The sequence below is a fragment of the Pelophylax lessonae genome (genome assembly GCF_965119305.1).
Source record: "Pelophylax lessonae genome assembly, chromosome: 6".
Taxonomy (NCBI): domain Eukaryota; kingdom Metazoa; phylum Chordata; class Amphibia; order Anura; family Ranidae; genus Pelophylax; species Pelophylax lessonae.
In genome coordinates, this window is record NC_138773.1 from 270,652,614 (window position 1) to 270,674,170 (window position 21,557).

The following is a 21,557-nucleotide window of genomic DNA, read 5'->3' on the forward strand; positions in this document are numbered from 1 at the left end:
GTACAATTATCTGATGTGCTGAGCAATACAGAAAACATTGGAGTATCTTACTGGTGAGTCATTCAGGGAGATTATACAGTATATAATACATGTACATAGTTCATTATTGTGTTTATTGGTTTATAATGTGCTCATTCTTGCCACGCTTACTGGGCTGAGAGGTCTGACCAGTACAGCACCAGGAATGAAAATTGCACTGGCACAAAGTATGCTCTTCCTTGTTTGTGAGACTAAAGTTGGCCATACAACATACAATCCGATTGTACTATCTCCTTTGGCTCTACTAACTATGTAGTGTAAGGGCCTGCCTGATTTGATAATAATTGAATTTGATATTTTAGCTTTGTCCTCATATTCTATAGTTCTCTCCTTTACCCACTTGCTGACGGCCCTATAGCAGTTTTACTATACACTTACAGCCCATTCAGACTGGCGCGACACGACTTTGGGGGGGGCAACCTGTGAAGTCGCGGCGACTTGCGCGGACTTCATATAATTGAAGTCAATGCAAGTCGCCTCCAGGTCGCCCCAAAGTAGTACAGGACCCTTTTTCTAAGTCGGGGCGACTTGTGTCGCTCCTATTAGAACGGGTCCTGTACTACTCAATGGCGAGCGACCGACCGCGACTTGTCAGGCGACTTGGTCGCCTGACAAGTCGCGCTAGTCTGAATGGACTCTTATTGGGATTTTTTTTTACCAAAAATATGTTGCAAAATACAGTAAAAATGGATTTTTGTAAAATCTTACCGTAAAATCCTTTTCTCTTAGCTCATTGACAGACGTAGTCCTCGGTGATACAGCACCTTCGGGTTATGTTGCCTCCACAGGAGTAGGACTAGACAGGAAATGAAAAATGCTCTGGCCACACCCCAGGGGCAGTCCCCGAGGGTATATCCTCTCTCTCTCTGCCACAGCAAATCAGTTATGTCACAAAAGCAGTGCTTAGAGAATTTAACCCAACCCAACTCAAAAACAGAGGGGCGGGTACTACGTCTGTCAATGAGCTAAGAGAAAAGGATTTTACGGTAAGATTTTACAAAAATCCATTTTTCTCTATCGCTCATTGACAGATGTAGTCCTCGGTGATACAGCACCTTCGGGAAGTCCCAGAGCAGTATCACAAATGAGGGGTGGGAAAATGGAAATCAAATCCAAATCTAGAAGGGCCAACCGGTGCCAACTAGAAGTTTACAATGCTCATCCTTAATGATGAGACTCAACAAAAAAATTTTCAAACAGAAAAAAACCCTCGAGGTAGACCACCGGTCTCCTAAAATTGCGGCCTGCAAAACCTTGTGGCCAAATGAGGCATCCGCCGATGCCATCACATCAATTTTATAAAATTTTGTAAAGGTATGTACCGACGACCAGGTGGCCGCTTTACATACCTGGACCACTGATGCCTGATGGCGAAAGGCCCAGGAAGTACTGAGCGCTCGAGTGAAGTGCGCCCTAACAGGGAACGGAGGATTCCGACCCTTAATAGAATAAGCCTGTACCACCGTCTGACTGATCCATGTAGATATGGTCGTGGCAGACACAGGCAACCCCCTTCAAGGGCTATCCGTGATCACAAAAAGTGAGTCCGTCTTACGAAAACCACTTTAGGAAGGAAGGATGGATTCGGAAGAAGAACCACCTTATCCCTATGAACCACCAGATCTGGGGAACGACAGGATAATGCGGCCAGTTCTGACACCCTGCGTACAGAAGTAATGGCCACCAAGAAGGCCACCTTCTGGGAATGTAAGCAAGGGAATCTCCCTAATATCTTCAAAGAGAAGTTTCTGAAGAACCGACCACACTAAATTAAGATACCAGGCGGTAAGGGTGCGCACACTGGTGGAGCCAGATGTCGCACCCCCTGGATGAAATTCCGCACCAAGGAATGATTAGCCAAAGGTTTCTTGAAAGAAGATTGCTAACGCCGAAAACCTGACCCTTGATCGTGCTCAAGGATAGTTTCTGCTCAACCCCTTGTTGCAGACAGACCAAAATTCGGGTCACCGAATAGGTCTGTGGGGGAAATCCAATAGATTCACACCATGCAATATAAGACTTCCATGTGCTGGAAGTCGCTTTCCTTGCTTTAACTGGAGGTAGGAATAACTGAAGCTGACACTCCCTTGTCCTTCAGTACCTGGGTCTCAATGGCCAGGCCATTAAGCCAGCGACTGTAAAGCAAGATGGAAGATCCGTCCCTGAGACCGCAAATCCTCCCTGAGAGGAAGTCTCCAAGGAGCGTCCGCGACTAGCCTCGCCAAGTCGGCGTACCAGGCTCGACGAGGTCAATCCGGAATTTCCAGAATAACTGGAATTCCCTCCACCTCTATCCTGCGAAGAAGTTCCAGCAGCAACTTGAGAGGATGGAAGGCATGCCGTAGCTGATACTGCCCCCACGGGACGATTAGCGTTTCTGCTGCGTCCGCTAGAGGATTGTGGCGCGAGCTACAAACCTCCGCACCTTCCTGTTAGGCCAAGGTGCCAACAGATCCACATCCGGGATGTCCCAATGAAGGGACAGCTAGGGAAAAACCTCTGGATGAAGAGGCCATATGCGATTGGATCCGAATCGGGCTGCTCTAGAGCTGCTCGATCCAGTAAATCAGACAAAATCTGATCGCTCTCAGTTCCGATACCCTTATTGGTAATCTGGATACTATCGGAAGAAATGACTTCCCCTGGTTGAGCATCGGAGACTTCCTGGTCCGCTCGCTCAACCGGATCCGATTGTCCAGGGAATCGGAATTCTGATTCCATTAAGAATCTCCTTCAGGAGAATTCGGGTATGAGACTGGGTATACAGTACTGCCTCTAAGAAGGCCACCATCAGTCCCAGCCAATTGACGGACAGCAACATCCGAATCGTTGACTGAACCTTCTGGAGTTTCCCAGCAAGGGGAAACTCTCTTGCCCAGGATGTATCCAACCTTAGGCCCAGATAGTTCAGTCTCCTGGTGGGAACCAGGGATGATCTTTGGGAAAGCGAAAAAAACGCTGATGTCCTGCGATGATGGGGATATAAAGATAGGCATCCTATATGTCTATGGACGCCAGGAAATCTCTTTGATGCAGGGAGGCCACCACTGTACGGATGGACTCTATTTCTTCCCAAGTCCAGATTTGGACGCACCTTGCCCTCTTTCCTGGGCATTGTGAATAGGTTCGAATAGAACCCCTGAAACCGTTCAATGTTAGAAGGGAAGAATCGCACCGGTGGAAGTGATCGAAACTCGATCCTGTGTCCTCCAGATACCGGTGAAGACATTCCCCCCCCCACCCCAGAGATGGGTAGGGGCGCATCAGGCTATATTCTTCAGGCTTGGCTGAGCCAGGCTCTTTGTTTCCCCGACCAGCGCCCTTTGAAACCCCTCTAAAGGGGCTTTGGAGGGTTTCGCCTTATCGCCCGCCCTCGCGGAACGAACAACTCTATATGAGCAGAAAAGGAAGGTCCTCGTTAGTTACGAGGTCTTTTTATCCTAACAGTCTGTGGCAAGACAGCAGGTGGTACCGTCTATCCTATAAAGAGGAATTCCTCAAACGGATAGCACCTAGCCATGCGTTTGGAAATAACAGGGGTTCGTTTCTAAACGACCCCATTTGGGTAAAGGAAAATCCTTCGCCCTTTTGGTAGGCTAACAAGTACCAAAAAGGAATCTCAGTTTCAGCTACCTCTGCCGGTGTAACCTCAAGACTAAAGGTTTCCCGGACGGACACAACTAGTGCATCCACCACTCTTGTGCTATGGCGGAGGCAGAAACGTGCTCCTCACTGCTGAGGAGATATTACCTGAGACAACAGCCCCCTAAGAGGGACCTGCAACTGCATTGACCAGTTCCGAATCCGTATCTGAAGTATCTGATAAACAATAGGGGTAGGCGGGGGTCGCTTCTTGATCCCCGTCCCTGACAGGCCACCTCCACCCGGGATACCAAAGACTCCAAAACTGCAGATAATGCATTAAAAACAAGTGGGGTACTGAAGGGTCCTGCGGTCACCTTGAGGGGATCAGGTGGGGATACCTATGCGGCAGGGTCAATGATTATACAAGACACTTGCCAGCGACAAAAAGTGACAAAGTAAAAAAAAAAAACTTTTTTTTTTTTTTTTGTGTCCCCCAGTCGCAACAGCGCCCCTCAGTGTTACCTGCCTTTTTGGACCCCACAGCGAGAGAGACAGACCCCCAAGGCTCATCCCTGATGCACAGAAGTCTTCATCAGCTTGCTCAGTGCTTGTCTTGTTACAGACAGGAAGTCTTTGGCCCTATTTCCTGGGTAAAAGAGGCGGCTCCGCCCCTTAACACGCCTGCCGGCTCCTCCCCCTGGCTCCATGAGGTGTTTGAGTCACCTCAAACATGGCCGCCCCCATGCTGGAGACACGTGGCTACACCAAAATGGCGGCCTCGTGCGATCTACATGTCTGCAGAAGGATCTTGGCCTCACAACCCTTCACCCTCATGGTGGTCAGCGTGGTCGGAGGTACAGGACCCTAGCGGGCCGTATGCGGTCCGTGGCCGTCGGGAGGCATCTGCTTAGCTGGAGGAATGATCTGGAATGCAGTATACATGTATAGACATCGCCCTGTGGCTACTGACAGGTAGGATACCTTATACTATCACAGTAAAGTTCTAGTACTGCCACTGACTACAATCATTTACACATTTTTACAATTAGATTGTCAGCTCCCAAACCAAGCCTCCTGGCTTCTTGTACACAAAAATCACACTCAATTAGGGGGATCTGTGACATGTTGTAGGATAGAGGGGAACCCATCCTTACCATTACAGAGAGGGGCCCGCGTTCACCACAAGACCCGTCAGGGGAAAAGGGGGAACATACTACTCACCATACCGGAACCAGGCGGGCGCCAACTCCTGACAGTACCCCTCTCCACCGAGGTAGGAGGGCTGTCGACCAATACGGGCGCCGTGACTCATGGTCTTTGGCGTTTCAGCGAGACGTTTAACTCGCAGGGTCAGTCCCCGTCCAGTGGGACTATGTCGCGGCCGACCCAGCGCGGAGCAATGGCCTGCACGCGCTCGTAGGCTGAACTGGGGTGACCACTGGATCTCAACATCCCGCCCGTCGCCCAGTTCAGCTTTCTTGCTTGAAGATCTCACAGGAACACTGGAGAAAAAAAGCTGTCTTAAAAAACTCTTTTCTAAGAAAAAAATCCTGCCAGGACCGAAGATCCCAGCAAGGTATCTAGGTCCTTACTCCTGACTAGACAGAAAAAAACTGATTTGCTGAGGCAGAGAGAGAGAGGATATACCCTCTGGGACTGCCCCTAGGGTGTGGCCAGAGCATTTTTCATTTCCTGTCTAGTCCTACTCCTGTGGAGGCAACATAACCCGAAGGTGCTGTATCACCGAGGACTACGTCTGTCAATGAGCGATAGAGAAATATTGGTCTAAACTTATGAGAAAATTTGATTTCTCTTCCGTCCTCTGACAGACGCAGCTCTGGAATTTTCTTCACTAATGGGTTATGTGCGCCCTCTTCAGGAGCAGCAAGGCAGTGAAAGCTTTTACTAGGCACGACTTTAGGGGTCATCCTATCCACATGATCCCAGACACACCTGCTCATAGAATCAGTTTCTTGCTGCCTAGCTTAGGAGTAGGTCCTAGGTTCCCTGCTGGGACTTCGGTCTCAGTTTTTATTTCTTTTAAGACATGTTTATGTTTTCTTTACTCACTATTGCTAGCTAGTGTCAGGGGATCCTCCTGGTGAACTACAAGCGATGGATGGATGTTTTATAAATTGGATGTTTTATAACTGAAAGTAAAAATTGTTGGTCTTTTTTGTGTTTTTTTTATAGCGCAAAAAAATAAAAATGCAGAGATGATCAAATACCACCAAAAGAAAGCGCTATTTGTGGGAAACAAATGACATAAATTGTATTTGGGTACAGAGTTGCATGCCCACGCAATTGTCAAAGTAACGCGGTTACTCAAAAAGTGGCCTGGTCATGAAGGGGGGTAAATCTTCCGGAGGGCAAGTAGACCATCTGACTGATCTGACAGCACCCCCCTGCTGAGTTATTAATGTTGATATACTAAAGGAAAATATATTGTGCAATGCAAATGCAGTTGCTCTAGATCAGCCTTTCTCAACCTTTTCTACACAGAGGAACCCTTGAAATAAATTTCTGGTCTCGGGAGCCCCTGCTAAAAATTAAAAATCTACAACCCATGACATATTAGTGTGACAGTCAGTGGGAAGAATGATCCTTACTCTTGTCGTCATTGGGGAGAATTACCCCCCTTACAGATAGCTAAAAGGAAAAATGGTGTCATTGGGAACTTATCTGAGAAGCAGAAATTGCCTATTCAGGCAGAGGATCCTCCAGATTTCAAAACAATCCCAAATGCAGCATTCACGATCATCAGGGATAAAGCACATGAACTGTTGACTCCAGCTCAACATTCAGGTACCATTGAAAAGAACAAAGGAAACCTCATGGTGCAGTAATTCTTGTTAACATCTGAAATTTTTAAAAAACATTCTTACAAGAAGCAATAACAAAGCAGGCAATAAAACAATTCAAATTCCTGGGTTTATCAGCATGTGTGGGTCAGCGTGCCCACTGACGCGTTTCGGCCAATCAGCCGTCGTCTGAGGAGGCACCTGCACTTTAATGCATAATCATAGAATATAGTCAGTGCACACCTCAAGATAGTGCTGCGTTCCAAAAAAAATACCGTATTTTTCGGACCATAAGGCGCACTTAAAATCCTTAAATTTTCTCACATATCGACAGTGCGCCTTATAATGCGGTGCGCCTAATGTATGGCTGTGTTTTCCCCTTCTCATCCCAGTTACCTAGAACTGATTTATGTGGTACACGGCGCTCAAAAATCTGTCAATGTTTTAGCATGGCCTTGGTAAGCTACGAAGCTGCACTGCTTTGATTGAGCATTACGGCCATCGTAGTCAGGAGGTGTGTGCATACCCGCTGCCCCAAAAATGGCTCCTGTAAAGAGACATGCTTACGAAGCGGATTTCAAACTCAATGCTATCAGTCACGCAATACAACATGGAAATAGAGCAGCTGCGAGAGAATTCAACATTAATGAATCAATGGTACGGAAGTGGAGGAAGCAAGAAGACGCCCTGCGCCAAGTAAAGAAGACCAAACTGAGTTTCCGAGGAAACAAAGCAAGATGGCCACAGTTGGAGGCCAAATTTGAACAGTGGGTTATTGAACAGAGAACCGCAGGTAGAAGCGTCTCCACTGTCTCTATTCGACTCAAAGCAACAGCTATAGCACGTGAAATGGAGATAAACGACTTTCGAGGAGGTCCCTCTTGGTGCTTCCGTTTTATGAAAAGGCGTAATCTCTCCATCCGCACAAGAACTACCATCTCGCAGCAACTGCCAAAGGATTACCAAGAAAAGCTGACCATTTTCCGCACCTACTGCAAGAACAAGATCAATGAACAGAAGATCCAGCCAGAACACATCACCAACATGGACGAGGTCCCCCTTACCTTTGATATCCCCGTAAACCGTACTGTCGAGAAAACAGGGACCAGTACGGTATCTATACGCACTACGGGAAACGAGAAGTCATCCTTCACTGTAGTTCTCGGTTGCCAGGCTAATGGCCAGAAACTACCACCCATGGTAATTTTTAAGCGGAAGACTTTGCCGAAAGAAAAGTTTCCGGTTGGCGTCATCATCAAGGTTAACCCGAAGGGCTGGATGGACGAGGAGACGATGAGTGAGTGGCTGAGAGAGGTTTACGTCAAGAGACCGGATGGCTTTTTCCACAAATCTCCGTCCCTATTGATCTGTGACTCCATGCGCGCCCATCTGACCGATACTGTCAAAACCCAAGTGAAGAAAACTAATTCAGTGCTTGCCATCATTCCGGGTGGATTAACCAAAGAACTCCAGCCGCTAGATATTGGTGTCAACAGATCATTTAAAGTTAAATTGCGAGCTGCGTGGGAGCATTGGATGACAGAAGGCGAACACACGTTCACCAAGACAGGGAGGCAACGCCGAACAAGTTACGCCACTATCTGCCAGTGGATCGTGGATGCCTGGGCGAAGGTATCAGTCTCCAGTGTCATCCGAGCTTTCAGGAAGGCCGGAATTATCACTGAACAGCTAAGTAACAGCAACGAGACTGACTCCGATAGTGATGATAATGATGAGAGGGATCCGGACGTGCTTGATGCCGAGATCGCCCAACTGTTAAACTCAGACACTGAAGATGAAGACTTTGATGGATTTGCGGTAGAGAAATAAGCTGAAACAGTGAGTGTATTGTTTTGTATTGTATTTCACTGAACAATGTTGAGAGTTATTGTTAAAAACCATTTTATGGTTATTGTGAAAGAGTTGAATAAAGTTTGACTTATCAGAGTTTTGTGTCATTTAATGCGCCTTATAACCCGGTGCGCCTTATGTATGGAAAAAAACATGTTAGCGGTCGATCAGTGATACTGCGCCTTATAATCCGGTGCGCCTTATAGTCGCGAAAATACGGTATACGAAATATAGTGAATCCCCCAGGGGTGGGACTTTAATGGCACCAAAGAGTTTTGGTTTAAGTAAAAACAATTTTATTTAATCTATTAAATACAATTGTTTTTACTTAAACCAAAACTCTTTGGTGCCATTAAAGTCCCACCCCTGGGGGATCCTCTATATTTTGTATATTTACTCTGCATAACATCATGTTTTATATTATACCAAAAAATGGGTATTCTATTGTGTTTTTATGCAGTAAAGCTCATTAAAGCTTATTTTTTCCAAAATATTCGGGTTTAAAAAACCGCCTCGCAATTACTGTGTGACCTAAAAAATTGTAATACCATTTTATTCTCTCGTTTATATTGTCCGATAGTAAGTACAGCTACTCCTCCTAAGCTCTGTTTTTTTTTTTTTTTTTTTTTTTCGCTTAGCACTGCTGTGTTGAACGAAAAAAGTTACTAGTGTGTACTAGGCTTAAAGATCTGCTGCGGAGCCTTTTACTTCCTAGACCTTTGTTTTAGTGCACTTCTCTTTGCTTTTTCTAGTCCAAGTATATTTTTTGAAACTGGCAATATCTGTCTAGCAGCAAGAAAAGGAGGCTTGGGGCCCATAAAGCAATGTTCCAGCATGCCACTCTTCAACATTATAAGTTGGATTTCTTTGTAGGTGACATCGTGACTTTACCACATACTTTGTGAACTTTGCTAATTCCCCATGAATTTATTATAAGATGCTAAGTGATAATTCCCATAGAAATTAACATTTCTGGTATAAATAACCCCGTAATTAATGTGCATTCAGGCAATCCAGCCTCATTTGCATAGACACTGGTGGATACTGTCAATACGTTTTGTCTCCTTTGTGGAAAGCAGCAATGTCAAAGACGGCTAATGACAGGATTGTCCTTTACTGCTGGGAAAACATTACCCAGATTCCTCTTCTATCATTTTTCTACAACTGTTTCTGCTGATATGGAAAAATCTTTCTTTATACCTGCTACAAAAAGAGTACAGTGCCAGCAGCTTAAGTAGTATTAAACACTCCAATGTTTTTGAATGACTGCATTCTGACCAACCAGGGAAATGTGCCTCTATACATTACTTACAGCAAATGTGTGTGCATATGCTTACATTTTGTATTCCTCAATGCTACCGGCTCCAGATTACAGAACATCGCTTCCCTGAACTTCCTGCTTAGGAGTGCTCAGGAGGTCAGGTGACCTCTTGCTTTTAGACTACATGCTTATGATGCCTTATGCCCAACCTCTCCCCCTTTTGTCTCTGTGTTTGCTTGCCTGCCATGTAGCATCAGATGACCTCCTGCATTAGGAGTAAATGTCCCATAATTCTTTGTGCCCAGCCATACCTCAATTTAACCACTCAAGCCCCGGAAGATTTTACCCCCATTCCGACCAGGGGATATTTTGCGATTCGGTACTGCGTGACTTTAACGGACAATTGCGTGCTCGTGCGACGATGTACCTAAACGAATTTGACGTCCTTTTTTCCCCCACAAACAGAGCTTTCTTTTGGTGGTATTTGATCACCTGTGCGGTTTTTTTTTTTGATCATGCGCTATAAACAAAAAAAGAGCGAAAATTTTGCAAAAATAACAATATTTTTCACATTTTTTTTATATGAAATTCCCCCCCCAAAAAAATGTAAAAATCAAAGTTTTTTTAACATTTTTGGCCAATTTGTTTTCTGCTACCTATGCTTGGTGAAAAAAATCACAATAACCGTATTTTGATTGGTTTGCGCAAAAGTTATTGAGTTTACTAACTAAGGGAAAATATTTTTGTAATTTTTGTTGTTTTTTTTTTTTAACGAGTAATGGCGGCGATCTGCGATTTTTTTTTTTTTTTTTTTTTTGCGCGACTGCGACATTGCGGCGGACAGATCGGACCCTTGACTGACATTTTTGACACTTTTGGGGGCACCAGTGACATTACTACAGCAATCAGTGCTATAAATATGCACTGTTACTGTAAAAATGACACTGACAGGGAAGGGGTTAACTTTATTGGGGAAGGAGGGGTTAAGTATGTCCCTAGGGGCGTTTTTCTAACTGTCATTGGACTTGGCTACTGGTGTAAGAACAGAGATCAACGGTCCTACATAGTAGAACCGTTTGATCTCCATTTTTACACAGGGGAGAATAACAGGCGGCTTTGTTTACATTAGCCGCCTGCCTTTCTCCCTTCACGGCGCACCATCGCGAGTGACCGGCGGACATCGGGTCCGCCGGTCACACGCACTGACTTCTTAGGGAATGAGGGCGCGTGCCTCCCGCGGGCACGCGCTCGCCCGCTATTGGTTTACAAACCAGTGACAGGCTTGTGACGTACCCATACGTCACTTTGCCTGGCCGGCAACCGGTTAATGCCATGATTACTTGCACTCCCACTCTGTTAGCATCAGGGGCCCTCTTCGTCCTCGTGCCCAGCCCATACTACACATACACCTCCTCTCTAGTTGCCCAACCACCCAAACTATTGCAAGCAGCATTGGGAGCATGCATGTCATGGTGGCTCAAGGGAGACCATGCATTGTGGTGGAGTCACCCTATAGGTGGATATACCAGGAGCTTAGATTTTGTTTGTAATTATAGTCAGACATAGGTGAAAATAATAGAAGGATATGAGGTATGCTACATGTACAGTTTGTTCACAAGAGCTTAATAACACTTTACACTACAATTCCAGGCAATAAACTAACCACAAACTTTTTTTTACTCACCATAAAATCCATTCCTCTGAGTTCATCGATGGACACAGCGATCCATTAATCATGACTATAGGGTTATATCGCCTTCTGCAGGAGTAGTAATAGGCAGAACAAAAAACTTGGCTATGCCCATGGGCCATCTTCAGTTGGTGTATAACCCCCTCTCTGTTATAGGTATTCAGTTTAGTAGCAAACAGTATTAGAAGTATCAAAACTCCTTAGAGGGGTGGGTGCTGTGTCTGTCGAACTCAGAGAAATGGATTTTACAGTGAGTAGAAAAAATACTATTTTCTCTTTCGTTCCCCGACAGACATAGCACTCCATTAATCATGACTATAGGGACGTCCAAAAGCAGTGCAAAAAGGAATATGATGGGTGGGGAAAATAACCAAAGTCTAAATACAAGAACCCTAACCAGGTCACAGGAGCTCAACCAGGACACAGGAGCCCCATCTGAAATAAAACATTTAAAGAAAAACCCCCCTCAAGAGGGAACAACCCCTCTTAAACAGCAGCCTGCAAAATCTTGCGGCCAAAAGAAGCATCCGCAGATGCCAAAATATCTACTTTGTAGAATTTGGTGAAGGTATGCACCGACTACCAAATGGCCGCCTTGCAAACCTGAGATATTGATGCTTGATGACAGAAGGCCCAGGAAGTTCTAAGCGCCCGAATGCACCGTGACAGGGAAAGGAAGAACCCAACCTTTAATAGAATAGGCCTGAGTCACAGTCTGTCTGATCCATCTAGAGATGGTAGCCAAAAAGGCGCCCAGCCCTTTCCTTGCTCCTTGTGTAACCACAAAAAAATAGTCTGACCTTCGAAAGGACTCTGTGGCTGCCAGATACACCCTAATCTCTTGAACCATATCCAAGGTATGCAGAGCAAATTCTTTGGGATGAGCCTGCTTGGAACACAAGGAAAGCAACACAATGTCCTCATTCAAATGGAAGTCAGAGACAACTTTGGGCAGGAATGACGGACAGGGACGAAGAACCACTTTATCTCTATGGACCACTAAATAGGGAGCACGACAGGATAATTCTGATACCTTATGGGCCAGAGGAACCTGTGACCTCGCCACGAACCTGGGTATCCTCTTGTGGAACTGAACCTGCTAAAGGAGCTCCATACAGGACTGTGCAAACAGAACTGTCTTGAAGGTGGACACCACCAGACCCAGAACCCGTATGCAAGTCAGGAGAGAAGACTGTCTGTGGGACAGCAGTTTGTGGTCTCCCGAACCATGGCCTGTGGTTCCCGAAGTTTGTCCAGAGGAAGGAACACCCTGGTCAGTACCTAGGGAATTCAATTTCCTGGACAGGGTCAGGGGGGACTATAACATAAAACTATCAGCGCAAAACCTGATCCGTGATATAAACACCAAATTAAATAAGTCACTGTGCGTGAAATATGTGCTGAATAGTGCTTAAATATCAATGTACATAAAAAATATATATATAACCGGCAGCATACACCAATCGTGTTCACACCTCACAATAAACTCATATAAATAACAAAAACGTGATGCGCCAGAAATGCACCAAATAACTCTTAAGGTGATGATATATTAATATATAAATAAAGTCCACAAAAAAATCCACTGTGGTCGTGCTCAAATCCAATAAATGTGTCCAAGTGTCCAAACAGAAGTTTCAATCTCGTGAGACATATCCAATTGTGAAATCCCTCCACCTGATAGATTGGCCTCTCACCTCAATATGGGACCCAGACGGGCCAGCATAAACATGTATGAGGATATTGGACTCCTAGGATGACTCTCCAGCCTCTCACCTCCGGAGGTCACGGGACATGTGATTAAAGATATAAAGGCAAAATATAGTGCTCTCCGCTTGCAAAATTGTTAGGCTTTATTGAGATAAATGAAAATCCACTCACATGTGAAGGGCACTTAGCCGTGCCTACTAATATGGCAAGTGATAGATCGTTTCACCAGAGAGATGCTCGGCGTCGGTCACGCAATCTCCGCCCCCCTATACGCGTTACGTCGAGCGTATGGCTCCAATGACTTCCTCGGTAGGGGTCTTTTGAGCACGACCACAGTGGATTTTTTTGTGGACTTTATATATTAATATATCATCACCTTAAGAGTTATTAGGGTCAGGGGGGACCTCAGGTAGTTTGAACGTCACCCAGACCCTTGCAGAAATTAAATCCGTACAAAGAGACTCAGGGCCTAAAACCCCAGAAAAAGATGAACTCTGCCCCTCTTCTTTCGTACCCATCAAAGGATCATTTCGTGGACCTCCTTGACGCTCAAGAAGGAGGTCCACGAGGCCTGAGACCAGCGAAGATGTCCCTCCCAGTATTGTACCCCAGTCATGGGTAAGGGCAGACCTTCATGCTAAAGGGGTCTTGTCTGCAGGTCCAGAGAGGCCAGCTCTAGGGTTTACCAGACCAAGGTTGCTTGAAACCTCCAAGGGAAGACTTCCTGACTAGACAGAAACAAACTAATAATTAGATTTTTTTACCAGCTGAGGACTGCCCATGGGTGTAGCCAAATTTGTTTGTTCTACCTAGTACTACTCCTGTAGAAGGCGATATAACACTATAGTCATAATTAATGGAGCTGTGTCCGTCGATTAACGAAAGAGTAATAATGCTTCTATGCTTAAAGCGTTTGTTAACCAAAAAAAATGGATTCTGCTCCTTTACAGCATGTTATACAGCAGCACAGTGCTTGGTAGAAATAGGCTTCTTTTTTACAAAGAACATACACTGCAGCATATGAGGCTTTATAAGGGAGGAGATTGTGTGTAGTTTTTAAAGTAGCTTAACAACCACTTTAGGTCATAGAGTACATTAAATGTACTAATACTTTGTTTTATATGTTACCTTCTGGAAAGATTATAAGTCTTCCCCCAATCACCCTGCTTGCTGGCAGGACTGCAGCCTCTTTGCATCCTTTGTCTCGTCTCATTTTACAGTGTTTGAGGGCGGGCCTTAGTAAGTAAGGCAGAGTTAAAAACAGGGAGTTCACTGGCTTAAATTTTCACAGGTTCCAATACAGGACCACTTAGAAGAGCAGTCATGTGTAGAATACATTTCTGTGTGTATATATTTTATCAAAATCTCCATAAATAGTCCAATAGTTGCACTTCCACAATCCCAAAGGAACTTGGAAACCGTGAAAGCAAACGTAATTCTATGATCTCCAAACAGTTGATAGGTTTTTGGTGCTCCCCCAAGCCAGAGAATGCAGGCTCTCCAGTAGCTGCAAGAAGCTTCATCCAAACATGAATTAGATCATATAGAGATTAAAAAAAAAATCCTTTCAGTAGTAAAGTGCTGTAAAATATATTAAAATCCACAGAACAGCCTCCAAGCTCAGACTGAAAAGTAATATGATAATTTAATCAAAGACTTTTGTCGTAAAGGTGACTTCAACAGGAGTGTGCAGATGTTGACTCTCATCGCGCTAAAGAATTGGGACCGATTTCCCGACCTAATCAAAAAAATATAAAAAAAATATATATAAGAAAACTGACACTTTAAAAGGAAAACTTGCCTCCTGTAGCACTGATTCCCCCGTCAAAAGAGTCTTACTTTTACAGGCAAAAGGTTTCTTGCATATGGTCAGTTCTTGGTCTGTTTATATAATATACCACCTAGGAACCGGACACATTTTTATTCTAGAAGCAATGGATAAACTTTTAAGCTTATACACCTGTGAGACCACTCATGTAACTTACCTGCTGGACTGCCCTTGTGGTCTCCAGTATGTAGAAAGGACAATTGGGGCTCTACACGTTTGTCGGAGCGCATAAGAACTATTTGAAAGGATTTTACTAAACTGAGTTTATCCGCTCTTTTTTGCTAAAATACATAATAAAGGACTGAAGTTTTCTGAGATCAACACACACATCTCTCACTAGAGAAGCCTCTCAGAATTTTTAGGTTAGATCCTTTAACCCCCCTTGGGATTAAATTTTGATTTAGGTGTTTAATGATTTCACCTCTGGTGATTAATATTAATAATCCTCTTTGGAGTGGTCATGTTGTATATGATAAGCTTTTTAAAAATGGTATATTTCTCTACATCTACATGCCATCCAATCTACTACTAGTTATATTTTGTCCCAAACCAATACAGTCAATTTTTGATAGCTTGGTTGGCATGAAAATTTGTAGAAAAATATTACTAAAGTCACAAGAGCTTAAAAAAGAAAATTTACATAAGAAGACTTTTACATAATTCTTCAAATGCAGAATTTTCATGCTTGACTGGAGAGTTCCCGTAAAACTGACTAATTATCTTAACAGATTTTAAATTCTGGCTTAAAAATAGTTTAGTCTGTGTTCTGGCTTGATGCAGCTAACACCTACAGGTCAAGTTCTTTTTAAGATTTAATGCAAAATGCAAGGTCCATTCAGCCATTTAACATTTTTTAAAGTAAAAGTCCGGACTAAACCTAGCCATACACAAGTAAAATTTTTGAAAGAATGTTCGTGCAAAAATTCTCATCAGTACAGTTGATGACTTGACAAATGTCCTTCAGAAGTACTTCAAAAAAAGTTTGCATTTAACCCTATGAGTAAACCCACCCCTATTGGAAGAAAAATGGGATGCCAGAGGGTCAGTAAGAGTGTAAGCAGGCAGGGGTAGTGGGAAAGAAGCAGAGAGTCCAAAATCGGGTAAGATGCAGGGATAGGGAGGAGACAGAGTCAAGAAATGGAAGAAAAAAGTAAGAAAAGAGGCAGAACATGTAAGCCAGCCTTTCTTAACCAAGTTTCCTACAAAGGTTGCTAGGAGTTCCATAAGTAATCAGCAATTTCTTCCTCTCACATAAGTACAGAAACCAGTGATCTTTTTAGCCATCTTTGACGGGGAAGGGGGGATTCGTCATACTAATGCTAATGTACTGTGAGCTGTGGATATAGTGATTATTAACAGGTTTTCCCTGGGACCAGAAAGTTGTTTCAGGGGTTTCTCCATGTTAAAAAGGTTTAGAAAGGCTGAGGTAAGGGCCATCCTTCAGTTATATGGAAATCTGTTTACAAAACCACAAGTAGGGTATCAAAACCTGGGGGCCCAGATTTGCAGATCTTCAAAAATGTATTATGGGAGTCATTTAGTCGTGCAGTTAATTTTCCACTCATGATACCTGTGACTTTATGTTTGACTTAATCAAAACGAAGGACAGTTTTTTCCATGACGGCACTACAGTTTGCTTAGTAGTCATAAAAATGTGAGGGATCAAAAGTTGCTGATATCTGGTTACATTCTGTATAGGTTTATATAATAAGGCCTCCCAAGGGCCTTTTAGAAAGCTTGTGGGACAATATAGTATGAAAACAAAAGTATACACCCAAATCTATAGTCGTATTACCTTGGGGCATGTCCACCCTACTGTATATGTGACATAGAACCTAAAACAATTAAAGGATAAGATGGTATGGAATTAGACAGATGCACCAGCGTATAATAATAGAGTCAAAGCGCTTTGTAATGTTTCAAGCGCAAGTATATTTCTTCAGATTTTGGCTTTTGCTGAAAAGATGCCCTCTCAATCCTCTTTTGCTATAGCTGGGCCTAGTTCCTCAGTTCATTTTGTTTGATGAAAAGTGGTGGTTTTTGTAGTAGACCTATTAGGGAAGCTTGATGAGATCAGGCCTGGGGACACTACAAGATCCTTATTACCTAACTAAAATGGCTTGTTTATGGGCCCCATATAACCACAATGAAGATGGATTTTCTATTCAGTTAAGGTAATGGCAGGCACACTGTGGGATTTACTTTTGGGATTTGCCTTGAGTTAAACTGAACCAGCCCTTCCCTTCCATAGATGTAAACTTTCCTCGTTTGGTGGCTACGACCTTTTGTGTTTACATCCAGTGCTACAAGTAACTCTGTCCTTCCTATGCCTTCACATTATAACCCCCTAGACTTTAAAGGTGGCGTGTCCTGAGGCTGGAGACGAATGCAGATGGTGGAAAGCCCAGGGGGCTGTAATGTACAGGTGAGGCCAGGACAGTGAGGCTTACAGAGCTGGATGTATACAAACACTGCAGAATGTAGCCGTCAGATTGAGGAATTGTTCTGGGAGGGGAAAGGTGGGTTAGTTTGTATTAGCAAAGGGGGCAAAAAGGATAAGTGCACTTTGTTTTAACCTTTTAAACCTTTATCCTTTAAAATGTTTACTTTTAGAAGTTTGCAATTGCCTGCAGGTTCACGTCAATGAAAACTAAAATAGAAGTGTCAGTTTTGGCTTGAAGTGAAAGTTTTCAGCTTCCTCATCGAACTGATAATAGGCTTCAAGAAAATCTGTCATTAGAGAAACATGAAGGCTGCCATTGCGGACCTGTCCTTCCAAAAATGCTAGTTAGCTGGCTTCCTGCAGATTCCTATTGTAATACTTTGAGGCACTGACCTGAAAAGAGTATGCTGATAAGGAGATCTGAGACTTCACAGACTATCCTGATCTGCATTCTTCTTCTAAATAATTAACTAAGAAGGTATTACAAGCAGAGACAGCAAAGTAACTAACATTTTCAGAAGTGGGTCAGCAATGATGGCCCTCATAGTTCACTCATGGCAGGTTTTCTTGCAGTATTGCTATACCAGTTAGTAGCTTTTATAGCTTTACTAGACATTAAGCCCGTTAAATTAACGGGCGCTAGAACATATGTGGTCAAACATTTGTAAAAACAGACTTGTTCCAGTTAAGCGAGAGCCTCTGTCAGCTCTGCGTCCCTGTTGCCTTAGCAACGTCGAGAACATGCGCAGAGCTGACTGAGCGGCTCTCGCTTATCTCGTTCTTTTTTTCTAACAATGCGAGAGCCACATGACATAGCCAGCTCTGCGCATAGCGTCCCTGTTGCCCTAGCAACATCGGGGACACGCGCAGAGCTGACCGAGCGGCTCTCGCGTGACATCGCTCGCCCGCAGCCACTTGTAACACCCGCTGCCGCTTAGCAGTAAGTCCGCGCGAGCGCACACCCACCGCTTCAACAGTTTTGGCCGGTGTTCTATCAGATTTCCCTACCCCATCAGATTTCCCGATCCCTAGCAATTGGGGGGGGGGGACGTCAATGCAGAGTGCCCACAGCGATGCCCCCATATCGCAGAGTGCCCACAGCGATGCCCCCATATCGCAGAGTGCCCACAGCGATGCCCCCAATCGCAGAGTGCCCACAGCGATGCCCCCAATCGCAGAGTGCCCACATCGATGCCCCCAATCAATGCAGAGATGCCAGCGTCCCCCCCCCCCCGTGCACTTACCTTCTCTTACGTTCAGTCCCCGGCTTCCCGCATCTCTTCAGTCCTGCCGGCTCCTCCTCCGGGTGTCCGTCATCCTGGGCGCCACGCCCCGTGCAGGCCCGATCCCCGGCCTCTCCTAAAGGCACGGGCCGGCCGCAGTCTCCGCACTCCGGGGGGGGGGGGGGCAGTCTCCACAGATCGGAACGCCACCCCCAGCCAGGGCCGGTGTACTGCAGTACACCGGCGGATGTTGAAAGGTGGGCGGGGGATCCCCACCCAGCGCCGCCCAGTGTTCTCTGTGTCCCAATCACAACGGCTGTCCGTGGTGCACATGCGCAGTAGCGCATTTCCACGGACGCAGGGACACAGGGCTTTTATTAATATAGATAAGGCTTGTAATGACGGATGGACAGGCTGAAGAAATAAGAGTTCCTTCATGTTAATTATATATAATTTTTTTATACAATTAATTATATATACTTCTAGCTTTATTACTAACAGTTTTTGTTTTTTTTATTTAAAGGAGAAGTCTGAAGCACCAGACTGGGGAGAGGGGGGTGTGGGAGCACCAGGCTCAGGCTCCTAAAGGTTCCTGAGAGGCTGAGCTAGCTGCCGGCCAGGCATTTGGGTGTATTCTGACATTGTTGGGATCCTTCTCCAGAGCCTGCAGCGGCTCTGTGATGCAAAAGTAAGTGCACTCCTGTGACCCAGCAGAGAAGTATGACCATCTTTTAAAGGGAGCACGTCATAGGCTGCCAGAATACAAAACTATGTACAGTAAAAATCTTTAGAGGTTTTAGGTGCCAGCTGTCATTTTATAGATCTTTATAGCACCAGTCTTCTAGAATTGGTCCAGCACTGCCTTTTAAGTATCTTAAAGCAGAACTCCAGTCAAAAATATCAAGAAAAATTGAATAGCCCATTAACAGATAAAATAAACCATTTTTGTTGCAATATTCTGCTTTAGTCCAGAGATCCTCCCCTGCATTACTTTTTTTTTTTTCTGCCACTAGATATCTTTAGTCTAATGACCACCATCCTTCAACCCTCTTCCTCTGAGCCCAGGTCACCCTGGATCTTCTCCAGCCTGTGACTGGACAGTGAAAAGTAGCACAGCTCTTCTCTTCTTTCTCTTCCTGCCAGCATGCTTTTTGTCCACACATGAGCTGATTGCATCCTTGTGCTGCTTCGTCCTCTCACATTCTAGCTCTGCTGTAGAGGGACTGCAAGCAGGTGATACTTGGGTCAAATTAAGGTACCTACACTGTTTGCATTGAAAAATACATGTAAAATTGTGTTACTAATTACTAAGGTGTATTAGATTGTGTCTTTTATATCTGCCTAGAGTCTAGATCTAATGTTGGATGATTGTGGTTTTTAATTAACACAATGTGTTTTCTGTTGTAGGCTGATTACGATGGTGGAGTTTATTCGGACGCTGTCTGACCACATAGATGACGTCAACAGTTGTGCCTTCTCAGACTCCCTCTTGGCGACGTGCTCCTTGGATAAAACAATCCGGGTGTATTCCCTAAATGACTATAATGAGGTGTCCTTCTCTCCCCTCCGAGGACATACATATGCTGTTCACTGCTGCTGTTTCTCTCCTAATCAGACTATGTTGGCTTCCTGTTCTACGGATGGCCGGACCATCCTCTGGAATATGTGTAATGGGCAGGTTTTGGCTTCTCTGGAACAACCAAATTCCAGCCCTGTTAGGGTATGCAGGTTCTCACCCAGCTCCATGTACTTAGTGTCTGGCGCGGCTGACGGATCTGTAGTTTTGTGGAATGTACCGCTGATGAAATTTTACAGGTAAAACTTCTTTGAGCATTATTCTTCATTATTTTTTTGGAATATATGCATGCTGTCCTTTTTTATAGCAGTTTTCACGTGGCATTTATCAATGTGCAATAGCTTGTGAGAGATGGCATTCATAACAGCATGAAGAGGAGTTATAACTGTATTATGGGAACTGTTGGCATGTTTGCATCCAGATAGTATTTACTAGGTGGAGTTAAAGCTGAACTCCAAGCAAACTGATAAAAAGATGAAATACACAAAAGGTGGCTGTTTTAGCCACCAAATGACTTATATTTTTGTCTACTTCTATTGATTGATCTATACAGCCATATCACACAGCACAGCCAGGTGGACGACACCACTTGTCGTTAAAGTGGAACTAAAGCCTCCATTTTTAAAACTGTGAGCAGGCAGCTTTTTATTGCAGAAGAGGCATGGAATGTCTCTTCTGCAATAAAATAAACCTACCTGCCTGCTTGCAGTCCTCCATACACTGAGCTGCATGCATTCAGCTCAGTCTACATTCCGGCCCAGATCCTATGTGCCGAGATGACTGAATTCCTGCACATGCGCAGGAGTCACGTCATCTTGGGCTGGCCAACGAAGAAGGCTGCAGCCTGGCACACGGAAGAAGCCGGGTAGAAGATGCCGACAAGGTACCTCGGAGGAGAGGTAAGTATTGCATCCAGATTAAAGCGGAGTTCCAGCCTCAAATACCTTTTTCTAACTAAAATACCCCTATAATACTAATCCATCGCCCTTTACAGAACCGCTATTCTCATACTTACAAGGTGTACAGTATTGGATTTTAGTCAAAATCTTACTTTTAAAAACGCTGTCTGGGCGCAGCCATCTTGGATGTGGGCATCTGAAGCCGCAGTGTAATCTGCTGTGTCCTTCTTCCTGATTCCAGGGAGTGTTCTGGTAGTTATTCCTGATTCCAGCCTCCTGGGAGTGATGACAAACAGCTCCCAGGATGCAATGCAAAGGCGGAAGTGATGTCGGTGGCCGTGGCCACAGAGGGGGGAGAAGGAGGAATTACAATCAAAAATGCCCTGAAAATAAGGTAAGGGACCCCCGAAAAAAATTTAAAATGCCCAACAGTTGATCAGCATAGTGATCACTCCAGGAATCACTAAAGTTGCAAAATAGGCCGGAACTCCGCTTTAAATAGTTGAAAAGAAACCCATGAAGGGAGTCATATGATGGACCAAGCAGCTTATACAAACAAAGCTTTATTGAAAATACATTTTATGTACACTAGAGAGAAAACAATTTACCACTCAAACTTACCACTCACACCACTGAAAAGGACAATGTTGT

The 21,557-nt window shown here is 44.5% G+C and overlaps 1 protein-coding gene across 2 annotated transcripts in view; it reads left to right on the forward strand.

Moving 5' to 3' along the window:
* Nucleotides 1-19,848: 19,848 nt before the first annotated feature.
* WDSUB1 (WD repeat, sterile alpha motif and U-box domain containing 1) overlaps nucleotides 19,849-21,557 on the forward strand; it is a gene marked incomplete at its 5' end in the record, with an annotated part of 56,365 nt that continues 54,656 nt past the window's right edge. For both annotated transcript variants that reach the window (XM_082260089.1, XM_082260090.1), the window contains one exon: nucleotides 19,849-20,246. In XM_082260089.1, the coding sequence (XP_082116215.1) occupies nucleotides 19,849-20,246 (398 nt within the window). The remainder of the gene's footprint in view (nucleotides 20,247-21,557) is intronic.